A 13,617-nucleotide genomic window follows, 5' to 3' on the forward strand; every position below is an offset into this window, starting at 1 on the left:
TTATTTTTAAGCCTAAATAGGGTTAGTCAAAATACTATTTTTCAAGATTTTGACACTTCTGTCCTTATTAGAGTAATGCAGTGTTTTCTAAGCTTATGACTCTTGCGTACCATTTCTAAATTAGTTGTAACGCTGCGTACCACTAATAAAAAAAATGAATGCATTTTTTACTATAAAAAATTTGCACAAAAGTTAGAAATTACCACTAGCTGTTGATACCACTAATTATTAACTGTTAACTCTTCAAAAAATAGCCAATAGAAAAATACGTAATCGTAAATTTTCATGGCTAGCTTTGTTTTTAAAAAAAAATTTGTGAAATTTTCGTTTGTTGCAAGATATTTTGCACAAGAAAGCGTACCCCTGCTAAACTGCTCCCGTATTCCTGGGGGTACGCGTACCACACTTTGGGAAACACTGGAGTAATGGAATGGGGAAAAAATGTTGTTTTTTTTTTTAAATATTTTCCCTTGCTTTAATTAATATAGAAATAAATTATTTCATCAAATACATTTAAAATGTATTTCATGAATTCTATATGGATTAATTTTATTAATACTACCTCTTCCAAAAATGTTCTTCATAAATTTCATTTCATGTCCTGGAATATCACATTTACTGAAGAATCCCCCCATATAAATATTGCTTTAAAAATTTAGAATCTAAATACTCGTAAGCTGAAAACCGTATTTCTTTATCGTTCTTACTGTGTATAAAATGGATTGCATTTAGATAATAATGAATCAAGTAATTTGTAGTAGAAGCGACATTTAATTTCCACAGTCGGCATTAAAATCATTATCAAAGACACCTGTTTCTTCCTAACTTATTGAATGCCCACTCCTTTTTTTTCATGTGCGTTGTATGAATGCATAATAACCTCATATCATTGGCTATATTTCATTCAGTGAAAAATAGCACCTAAGAAAATGGAATATAATATGTTTCGTAAAGTAACATGTTAAGTTACATTTTGCAAAAACTTATCCAAGTTAAGGAACATGCTACGATCCACTGAAACATAATAGCATTAATTTATTCTGACAATTTTTTAGACATGATGTTTTTAAATTTGAAAAATATGTGACAGGCAATTGATTGGCTTTGTTATAAATTCTGAAGTTGGTTTTTCTCAAATACTTTTATGCGTCTCTTAGCTGGTACTTCTACTAAGCCCGGGAAATAGCAAAATTCAATCCGCGGATGTAGCCTAGCATAAAGTTCTATCCAACTTCATTGCAAGCTTAGAAAATTAAAACATCATATCGTTTGCAGCCAGTATATGTTCTAAACGATACATCAGCATTTTTTAGTAAAAAAAATTTTTTTTTGGATTTGTTTGCAGTGTAGTTTAAAAAAGCACAAGCGCAATGTAACGTAAGCAATGGAGTGCATCTTTATGGAATATTCTACGATATCTTTTAAATATTTATTTGTTATTGGTTCATGTATTGTTAGTTGAATAATAAATAATAGAATTGTGAATCATAGAATAACCACCAGAGATAAATACATGATTTCAGCAAAATCATATTAATAATTAGTTTTACATTCTCATATAAAAATTTTAACTTAAATAAAATTAAAAAATAATCGATTTTTTTTTAAAATCTTTTGCAGTGCACTCTAAAAAAGAATTTCAGATCAACTTTAAAAGTACTTTGGGTGTCGTACATTTTACCGTAAAATTTTCAGAGCAAAGAATCTGATATCCTGAGATTTTTACAGTAGTACAATGGGTGCGTAATTTTCGTGCCGTGGTGGCTCAGGGGATAGAGCGTTCGCCTTCCAATGAGGTGAACCATGTTCGAATCCCAGCGATGGCTGGTCGATACGAACTCCGAACCCGGCTCGCGCCGACCACTGTGCTGGCATAAAAATATCCTGAGTTGTAGATGTATCATGGGTTAGAGTCCCCTTGCCGCAGGACTAATCGTGGGAGGTTTTCGTGGTTTTCCTTTTCATGTAACGCAAATGCGGATTAGTTTCATCACAAATTCTCTACTAAGACGAATTTATTTCTCGCAATACTTGATCAAGGAGTTCTCTTGTCTTCCGGAATGGGTTCAAAATTGCAAAACTACTCGGTTGACCATTAGTAGTCGTAAGCCCAAAATTGGATCGGCTGTACAATGACGGTTATAAAAATATGTAATATCCTTGAAAAACAGTATTTAAATACATTGCTGCGAAAATTCCTAACATGATTTTGCAGTAAAAATGGTATTTACAGATCATGCACCCGGGGTGGCAGTATTTTTTACTGTAAATTGATCCGGAATTTTCTTCTGGGTGGTTGTACTTTCTATTGTAAAATCTCTGAAAATATTTTACGTTACGCAACATCCTTTGATGAATTAGTTGAAATAACACAAAGCAGAATACCCGAATTTGACATGAATGCTTGTATTCAAAAGTAACCGCCCAAGTTTCAAATAATGAAAGAATTGTCTTCGCCAACTCTAAAGGTGCCTTTTCATACAGTCGACCTTGGTAAGTCAGAATTAGTTAAATGGCCGCCACTTTGGCCACATCTGTACTTGGAGTTATCAAATAGCAAGAAAGAAGGTAGTTGACAGTTCTGACAGTACTTAGAAGCCAATAAATAGTAGTAATAAAAAAAAAACATTAAATGGATTGTAATTACTTTTTTTTTCTTCCAACGAGGACTACTTGGAAAACCTAATGTAGTCTTCGGTGAACCGGTAACAAGTTCGCGGATCCCAAATCGAAAATTTACATTATCTTCTGTTAGAAAACTCCAGTGCATCATGAATAAAAACGATTCATAGTAATTTACCTTTCTCTTATTGGAATGATTGTAAAAACTAGCGTTAGTATGAAGAATGTATGGAATGCATAAAGCAAAAGATATTGTGAATGGGTGTCTTATTAAGTAATAGGGTGTGATGAAAAAACGCTTTAATGAAATTCCAGCGGTTTGAAGTGTTTTAACGTTTTTCGAGTCAATAAAAAAGTCGTGATCGAGGTTATATATTTGATAATTTTTTTATTCAAATTAAAAAAAAATATTTAGATGTTTTGGAACAAGTCTAATAATCTGTTTTTGAGATCAAAAACTTAAGTTTAATTTTTTTTAAACATAAACAAAAACCGAATTATAGTTTTTTAGCAAAAAAATAAGTAAAGTAATAATGAAAAAAAAAAAACTAGGATAACGTCACTATAACTGTAATGTAATGCAAGATTTAGGTCCCTCTGAAAATACATGAAAACTTTAAACCTATATAAGTAACTTGACCTTAAGATAGGAGCAAAAAATAAAAATAAGAGTTTTTGTTAATGGAAACTAAAGACGTTCTGTAGACACCAGGGGACATGAAAGTTATACTTCATTATAACTTTTTTAGTGTCACCTTTTATATTCTGAAATCTGTATTTTTAAACTTGGAAATTGATTTGTATTTAAACACCCTATGGAGTAATTTAACCATTCCTATACTTGTATTTTTATTCGCTACTTTGATAAGGAAGAACACTGCATAGACACCTCATCTAATTCAGATTTTCACAGAAAATAGAGAAACATTTCATTCTGGATGAAAAATCAGAAGTGTAGTTATGACTTTCTTTAAAGAAAACAAAAACGATGAATTTAATACAAAAAGGGAATTAAGAAATGAGTAAAACGTCGCGGAGACATAGGTAAAAAATTACGCAAATTACTGCTTTCCCTTCCTCATCAACTCCTATGCAATAATTCTGGTTTCTTGACAATAAGCACGTTGTTAGATCAACCTAAAAACTATTTAATTCAAAAATACCAAAATTGTTTTCTCTATTAGTACATAATTGGTTTAGAGATTTAGTTTCGAATTTATATTTGATAAAAATTAAATCTTATAATTTTGCACGATTACCATAACATTTTCATCTACAAACTTTTTCCTTAAATTTAAATTTAACTTTTTGGTTATTATAAAAACTTGCTAAATATTTTTCATTAGATTCGATTTTATTTAAATATCGTTTGAAAGTGTATTCTCAATATTGTTTTAAAATTTGAAACAGTTATTTTGCATTTATTATTTCAATTGCATGAATTGAATGCACACAATTTTAGATATAATTTGTTAAAAAAAAGTAATTGTAACTTATTGTCTTATGTCTCTTGTCGTATTGTCTTATTGTATTGTAACTTATTTGTCGTTTCTATGCTGGCAAACGGTAGCTAAATATGTTTACCATAATAAGGTAATAACAAGCAAATAGGTAATAAAACAATAAAGAAAGAAATTTAGTTTTAAGCCTTTAATTTTAAATAATAATCAAAATCAATAAGCGAATAGTTACCGAGAATAATATTAAAAGAGAGTTATTAATAAATATTACCGATAAACACTGTAAGAAATATCGACTATGCCAACTTTCATCTATCAAAAGGTACCTCAAGATGTAATCAAGTTAACATGTCTTATATACTAGTGATTTGGTATTTAGTATTTATAGTGGTAGTTACACCTCAACACCATAGACAAAGGATAAATATATAATTTATAAGTTAATATCGTTATAATTTTTATGCTAATGACAGCTTAAAAAATTTGGATCTTTTACGTTTTTCCATGATCACCATGTGGTTTTTCCATCCAATGAAAATACCCCAAATGGTAAGACAACAATTATCTTTTTTTGATGTACATATAGATACATTTTAGTTATTTTTTATGTTACATCGTTTCGTAACAAATCGGTCACGAACTTTACAATACTCAGAATTTAAACTAACTAAAGATCGTTATAATAGTTATCATTTACTTAAAGAACAGTCACGCTGTTTTCGAATTCATAACGTGATGTAACTAACATTCATTAACACTATTCGAAAAACTGGTTTGATCTATTTTCAATGCAAATCTAATTCATAGTTTCTAAGAAGTGTCTTTAAAAAAAAAAAGATAAATTTTAGAAACAGGATTGAGAAAAAAAGACATTATAATAAAAAGAAGGAGAAATTAATGACTTTCGACAGTTCTGTTTGTCTTATTGGTGATTGAAAATATTGTTTGGAGGATTTTCAATCCCCAATTTATTTTTTCCAAGCATTTCATTCATGTAGCATATGATTCTGCATTTTATTTCAATAGACAATATGATGTCACCATATAAGGAAGTGCAACCCCGACTTTTATGTACTTTATTTTATAATACGTTTTGTCAAAAATAGTAAGTGTTGTGTGTCCTTATATAACTATTAAATACGTAAATTAAACGGAGAAGTTTGAAAATCAGTAGTTTGTGTTGAAGTAAAGACTCACGGTACTGTTTCAACTGTCTGGCAAGGACGAGATGAGGTCTCAGTAAAGTTTCAACCAGCAAGAACCAGTTTCAACTGTCTGGCAAGGACGAGATGAGGTCTCAGTAAAGTTTCAACCAGTAAGAACCAGTTTCAAATGTATGGCAAGCACGAGATGAGGTCTCAGTAAAGTTTCAGCAAACAAGAACGAGTTTCAACTGTCTGGCAAGGACGAGATGAGGTCTCAGTAAAGTTTCAACCAGCAAGAACCAGTTTCAAATGTATGGCAAGCACGAGATGAGGTCTCAGTAAAGTTTCAACCAGTAAGAACCAGTTTCAAATGTATGGCAAGCACGAGATGAGGTCTCAGTAAAGTTTCAGCAAACAAGAACCAGTTTCAAATGTATGGCAAGCACGAGATGAGGTCTCAGTAAAGTTTCAACCAGCAAGAACCAGTTTCAAATGTATGGCAAGCACGAGATGAGGTCTCAGTAAAATTTCAGCCAGTAAGAACGAAAGCTTTCCATGTGATTGCCAAACAGTGGTATAATTCTGTTACTTCATTATTATTTCAGAGGAAAGAGGAAAAAGGAGGCACTAAGAAACTACAACATAATTAAATTGCTTTTCTCTTCTTTTTTTCTTTCTTTTTAAAGAGAATAAATATTCTGATATTAGTTTCTTTTTATGAATATTAAATCCATAAAAGCTTGAAGCATTAAGAATTAAAAAAATTAAATAAAAAACAGCTTCCACATACAAAACGCTAATTTTTTTGGCAAAAAAAAGCTATCCTTCTTTATAAAAAGTGTGATTATTATTGAAAAATGCGATAAATCCTCCTTTAGGGCATGTTTTATGCACTTGAATTAAGTTGAAAGCTTGCAACCACGGGTGTTGTTTAACAAAAAGGACTGACACAGAAATTAATAAATGATTAGGCATAATTTTCTGCTTAAGCAGGATTGCAAAGCGATGGCTGGTCGATACGAATTCCGCACCAGACTTGCACCGACCGCAGAGCTAAAGTAAAATATCCTCAGTGGAAGACAGATCATGAGTGAGAGTCCCCTTGCCCTCATTCTAACCGAGGGAGGTTTTCTTGGTTTTCCTCTCCATGTAACGCAAATACTTGTTAGTTCCATCAAAAACTCCTGCGCGAAGGGAATTTTATCTTAATACTTGATCCAGGAGTTCCCTTGTCTTCTGAATTAGGTTCAAAATTACAAGTCTACTGAGTTGAACATTGGTAGTCATAAACCCAAAAAATCGGATCGGCTGTTAAGTATTATTAAATAAGCTTTGGTAATAGGTAACTGACATAAAATTGTAACAAACACTATAGGTTCGTAATATGGGTGCGGAGGTGATAGGCTTTTTACGCATCCCTCTAGCAGTTAAGTAGTCTTTGTTTCATGGAAATACACAAATTAATCACAATTTGTCGTTGGATCGAAATTTCGATACCACAGTCTTCATTTTTCAAATAAAATGCTCAAAAAATACATAAAGAACTATTTAACAGTTATCACAAAATTCTTCTCAAAAGTATTCTTTAATTCTGAAGCTATTACTCTCTTCCAACGTAAATAAATATTTATACTGTTTTTCCTCTATTGTTAATGCTATTTCCTAAATATATCTTGCATAGCAAATTAAATGATTAAATTCCGGCTCATACAAACGATAATAAAGTACGTTCAACTTCCTTAGTGGTAAAACGTAATTTATTTGAACCCTTTCCAACAGTTTTTACTTTATGAAAAATTATTAAAATTTTCCTTTTATATAATTATAAGTTCTTCACTAAATGTGATCATAGTTTGTTTTTTTAAATTTAATATTTCTGTTGTAAGTATTGTTGCCAAAGTTAAATCTTTTCACTCAGTATTTTATTATTTAAATCTTTAATAAGCAAAATTGCTGAAAAGGATTATATGAAGTAGGGAAAGAAATTTTAAGTTTCATTTCGTAAGCAGCTGCTGCACCAGATTTTTCTTTTGTCCTAAATTTTATTTTGTTTATGTTACATACACAATTTTTGGAAACAGCGAGAATCATCTGGTGTGCACTTGTAAACTTTTTTCGGATGAATTCAAAGAAAATGCTTTCGAAAAAGATGAAACATCAGTTCTCCCCTCGCTTTATTTACTTTGATTACCATAAACAAACAGTCATGGAGATAAAAGCTTTTATTGTTTTAGGAGAATTTTAACACTTTCGCAACCCCCTTCCCCGCACCGATGATGCTAATGTTTATCATAAAAAAAGTTTACGTAAAAGAAACGCATGTTTATACTGATCTCAATATGAAAGAGTTCTATTTTTAACATTTTTTTTCTGACATTAAAGCTCGTCTCCAAAAGCTCAGCTATCAAATTTTCCTCGAGAATAATGTTAAAATGAGATGTAAATTTTCCTCGAGAATAATGTTAAAATAAGATGAAAATTTTCCACATTGTTGAAAATTTCACTTTTACGAAATGTACACTTATTTCCATTAACTTTTTAATTAATACAAAATTCTTTTTAAACTTACTTTACTTGACAATTTTTTCTTTGCATTAATAATTTAATGGGGCTTTTAAAATTTTTATGAACTAACCAATTAAAGCTGATTTAAGTTCATCTTAAATACACACATGGACAAAAAAATTAGCGTACCAAGAAGGAGTCGTCAAAATGAAACGAAATTTCACATAGTTAATGACTGCTTTGATGTAAGTAAATGATTAGAAAATCAAAGATTATCGTTTTTCTTTGATTTTCTAATCATTTACTTATATCAAAGTAGTCATTACGGAAGTAAAATTTCGTTTCATTTTGACGACTCTTTCTTGGTGCGCTAATTTTTTTCTCCATGTGTGTACTTACCTTCAGAAAAGAAGCGAAAAATCAAAGGTTTAAAGAAATAATAAAGAAAGTAAAGTATTGATTTGAAATCTGATTGACTGAGAGTCATTAAAATATTACATAGCAGATTGTTATACTAAAATATTAATTTAATTTTTATTATAATGATTGAAATCTAAATAAAAGTTTCATTGCTTAAACAGTGTGGTTTAATAGCTTAGTTAGGCCATTTTGACCAGACAAATTGTGTTACAAAAATTAATTTTGAAATAATAATTTTTTTATTAAAAAATACATCAAAATTCTTTACAATAATTTAAATTTTATCTGCTTAATCTAGTGCTAAGTAATTTTTTTGAATTATACGGATTGAATTACAATTGTGTAATCATGCATTTCGTAATTTTCCGCAATGATATGCATGAGGTCGTTTCCGTTTCCTTTATTTTTATTCATTTATTTAAAGTCAACCTTATTTGCAAACTGTTTACCAAACATTTGTTAATTTTTTGGCTTAGACTAAACAAAGAAAGGGGGGAAAGAGAAATGCTTGCTAAAACACGCGTATGACACAAGTTTAAACTTCAGGTTTCACTTTGAAACAAATATTCTGATAATCAGAGCATAATATATCCTTTTATTTGGTAATTTTTCCATTTACATAGTAATGGCTATTTACATGAAATTCTGGGTTTCAAAATTACAGTTCTAATTACCATGTATATGGAATAAAATAAATACAAAACTCGTAAGTAAATTTAATCGAATCGATGGTTTTTGGGTACCTTGGGTACCTATGGGGAGTAGTACGCGTACCCCCAGGGGTACGGGAACAGTTTAGAGGGGTATGCGTTCTTGCGCGAAATATCTTTCAACAAACGAAAATTTCAAAAATTTTTATTTGAAAACAAAGCTAGCCTTGAAAATTTACGATGATGTATTTTTCTTATGGCTATTTTCTGAGTTAACAGTTAATAATGAGTGGTGTGAACAGCCAGTTGTGATTTTTAACTTTTGTGAAATTTTTTATAGTAAAAAATACTTTCATTTTTTAATTAGTAATGCACAGCGTTACGAAAAATTTAGAAAGGGTACACAAAAGTCATAAGTTTGGGAAATACTGCTCATGGTAAAATGGTATCATGGTAAAATTTTACCCAAATCATAACCAAATTTCCTTGCTAAAAATTATACCGAGCTTTTTGGTGATCCCATAGAGTCAGAAACACTGTAAATTTTACCTCATTTTGGAAGTCTTGACTATACTTTTTTTCTCAGTATAAGCATATGATTCAGAAACAGGGAAGTATTTTGAGAAGATAAAATGTAGGGGGATATGTAAAATTTTTAATCACGATTGTGCTTCATCAGCTATTCATGACGAATTTACGAGTCATTCCAGATAATTTTACTTATCAGCTATTCAAAAACTGAATATTCAATAAGATTTTTATAAAGAAAGCAAATGAAATTAACTTTATAAAAGAAAAATGATTTTAAATGTTATTATTTTGTAAAATGAACTAGTACTTAGATGGCATTTTATGTTCATATAAAATGAAGTTAAAGCAAAATTGAACGAATGCCCTCTGGAAAACTATTCTTTGTCTGAGATTGAAAATTGCATTTTCATATATTTTTCCTTGATGGATCCTTTTAAAATTTGATTAAAATCATTTGAAAAGTTCCTGAAAACTCAAAGGTTAAAAATACGACTGCTTTTGAAATTTCATCGTTCATGAGCTATCTGATCATGTTAGTTGCTGTAAAGTTCAAATTTGGCGAAATCAAATTTTTATCGTTATTTAAATTATTAAATCATGATTTATTACATTTATTTTTTAAAGTTACAGAGAACAAAGAAAATTTTATATCTTAGAATTTTTGATGATTAAAATTTAGCAAAATTTCCGCTTGGGACAATACTTTAAGTGTAAATGTTCGTTCACTGTAAAAAGCGTTTCTCAAAATTGAACGAAAATTTATCATTTTAGCAACCCCCCAAAAAATAATAGTCGAACTTGAAAACCCCATGGATTCAAAATCGAAACAGCATTTTCTCGTTAATGAGCAACTCGAAGCTCAAAATTTCATTTTCTCATGCTCAGAAAACAGTTAACGACATTGATAAACTCACGATTGAAGCTAAAAGCTAGTTTTCTAAAGCCTAAAGGCGATGACTGCATACTGTGCAGGCGTGATGACTGCAGAAAATATTTGCTGTGACAAGTGTACTAGGATATAGTTATATTTCATGTCAATACAAAATCAGATTGAGTTCCCCAAAACACAGAAAGACGTGATCTTCTAAAAAAACGAATCGTTATCTATCTGTACATTTCTGTCGTGCGGCCAGTGTTGGAGAATGTATAAGACAACAATGATCGATCTACCATGATTATTTGATAAGAACTTCTAACTGTGCTGTGGCATCGGTAAACGTACGCTGAGGAGAACTGTCTTCCAGAAACAGAGAGTAAAAGGGGTAGAAAGTGAAGAATGATAAGGATATTATGTATGGCTTAGCTTATGCAGTGATTCTTTGAATCGATTAATGAATTATTTTAATCGATTGATGTTTGAAAACAAATGTTTTTATTTATTTTTTGTGTGTTTTGAACGCATTTAACTAAGCACATAATTCATTAATTTCAGAATGTGGAAAATTGGATGAAATTTTGGTTCAAAATAAAACTGTTCCTTTCACCAGCTCCATTGTAAAATATTCTTCATCAAATCCTGGTTAAAAAAGTACCGGCACTTAGGATGCCGGTACTTTTTACAGTAAAATCCATTTTCACCTGAACATATTAATGAATTATTTTTATCGATTAATGCTTGAAAACAAATGTTTTTATTTATTTTTTGTGTTTTGAAAGCATTTAACTAAGCACATAATTCATTAATTCCAGAAGTGGAAAATTGGATGAAATTTTGGTTCAAAATAAGACTATTCCTTTCACCAGCTCCATTGTAAAATATTCTTCATCAAATCCTGGTTAAAAACACTCAGGATGCCGGTACTTTTTACAGTAAAATCCATTTTTACCGGAACATATTACGGAACAAGAAATTTGATGATTGCCGTAAAATCTCCGTATCACTCAAATAAATATTACTGTAAAAATTACGGTATAGTATTTTACGGTAAAAATAGATTCTGTGGATGATGCATCTAAGGCTTTTGGTATTTTTATACGGTAACTGATGTGGAATTTTTTACAGTGTAGCGATTCAGTTTTAAATTTCCGCTATCTATCCATAAAATTAAATCCAGAATGTAAAAAGTGAGATTAAATTTTGATTTCTAACAAGACTTTTCCTTCAGCTAACCATCAATTTAGTTTTAAAATCCGTCAACGAGATTTCCATTTACCATTCAAAACACAAAATTTTTAACATCTTCATTTTGTGGTTTGAAGGACGCGTTTATCATAAATATTGCTAATAAACATACAATAATATTGCTTTGGCTATAAACGCAACTACTGCAACAAAATTCGGAAATATCATTCTTAATTATTTGTCCCCAGAGCATTCTGTTCTAGTTTTTTACCTCTGTAAGAAATGAATTTCATAAGCTACTGATCATTAATTGGGGATGAATATTAATTATTTCAATCCCAATACAAAAATCTAAACATTTTGAGATTGGATGAACAGATTTTCTTACAAAATGTTCATTTTTAGATAGTTTGAAGCTAACACTTAAAGTATTCAAATTATACAATGACAACTGAACAGATATAATTTTTTTCTCCAACGAATTCGAATTGTTATAGCCCGAAAAGGAATAGGTGTGGATACAATCGGGAAAAAAGGGTCCAATAATTTCAACAGTGTCTAGATAATAAGGGGAGACATGATGTATAATTAGGTGAGGGCTGTTTGAGCTATAAAGTATACATATTTTGCTCAATAAGATATTGCGTAATTTTTCATACACTGTAAAAAACACTAGATTAAAGTATAGCATAAAGTACCGGCACGTTCGGTGCATCCTCCGTAAAATCCATTTTCACCGTAATTTGCACAATAATATTTCATAAAATAAAGTAATTCAGTTATTTTACGGTAAATATTGATGTAAAAAATTTTGGTAAATCAAATTTTCTGTTCTCATGCTCCGATACAAATGAAATTTACAGTAAAACGCACCGGTACCCTAAGTCCCAGCACATTTTACCATAATTTTTTTAAAGATTCTTACAGTGTACATTTAAAATTTGAAAAAGAAAAGATTAAATATTTCTGAGAAGGAAAAAAAAAAAAAAACGAAATAGAGCTTTACCCAAACTACATATTACGCTCGGTGGTTGAGAGGTAGCGCTGCACGCTTTCGTCCCACAGGTCCTAGGCTCGATACTCGGGCCGGGCAAGGTTGACTCAGCCTTTCATCCCTTCAGTGGGTCGATAAATGAGTACCAAGCATGCTTGGGAACTAAACACTGGGGGTTCCGCGTTCGGCTGACCACCTAACCGGAACATCTGCTCCTGCACTCCAGAGTCCAAGGTCAAGAAAACTGAGATGGGCACAGTAGGCCTTGGCCTTTTATGGTTGTAGCGCCACTGAGTTTAGTTTAGTTTCAAACTAAATATTATGAATGAAATGGTAATCATTTGTTTTATATTGCGATAGCTAGTTTTGCATTATAGGACTATAAATATTCAGTTTGTCACTAATAATCATATTTTGAGCGTTTCAAACAATGACAAAAATGTATGAAATAAATTATATTAATTTTTATCGAATTTTATTTTAATTCTTAGCAAAATATCCACATTCTAACAATTTATAAAAGATGGTTCCCTAAGCTAAAATTAACCGTTATCGATCTCCCAATGATGAATTTTTTACCTATATTATGTAATAGATGTCAGTAATCTGTAGATTGATGTGGACATAAAAGTTGAAGACACTTTACCTTAAGGATTCAAGTTCATTTTGAAAATGGATGATATATTTACCAGAGCGAGCATCCCATGGCACTTGGCCTTCCTGTAAAATTAAAGGCTCTCCATTGAGAAGTGTGGCTGGTGCTGAATAGTCTACAGGTGCCCCGCTCTCAGCCATGTAGAGGCGGGGCTCCTGTAAATGCAGTTCAACAGCAAAAGGAGCTACCAGGTCCCACACTTGCATCCGCTCGTCCCCCAGTACCTGGAAATAAAAAAATAAAAAAAATCAAATAATTTTGAACAATAAAATATTTTTATTAAAAATACACTATCAAGATGTTACGTAGGGAGTATCGACAATGTCAACCTTCATCTATGAAAAGGTACCCCGACATAAAATCGAGTTAATAAGTATTATGTACTAGTGAATTGGAATGCAATAGTTGAAGTGGTAGCCACGCTACAGTAACTTCCCACCAGAATTTTATCTGTGATAGAATTTGATGTACTGTTAACACTAGTTGATTCATTGCTGTTTTGTAGGAAGCCGGGAGAGCTGTATTAGATTCACGGCAGTGGTTGCGCCAGTGTTGCCATTAGCAGTCAAGTGT

At 31.1% G+C, this 13,617-nt stretch overlaps 1 protein-coding gene across 2 annotated transcripts in view; it reads right to left on the bottom strand.

Moving 5' to 3' along the window:
- Window positions 1–13,617, bottom strand: part of LOC107440570 (uncharacterized) — a 471,595-nt gene that overhangs the window by 346,513 nt on the left and 111,465 nt on the right. For both annotated transcript variants that reach the window (XM_087153352.1, XM_087153353.1), the window contains exon 2: window positions 13,079–13,268. In XM_087153352.1, the coding sequence (XP_087009478.1) occupies window positions 13,079–13,268 (190 nt within the window). The remainder of the gene's footprint in view (window positions 1–13,078; window positions 13,269–13,617) is intronic.

The sequence above is a fragment of the Parasteatoda tepidariorum genome, chromosome 10, assembly GCF_982258835.1.
Source record: "Parasteatoda tepidariorum strain Cologne lab strain chromosome 10, Ptep-v5.0, whole genome shotgun sequence".
NCBI classification, from domain to species: Eukaryota; Metazoa; Arthropoda; class Arachnida; order Araneae; family Theridiidae; genus Parasteatoda; species Parasteatoda tepidariorum.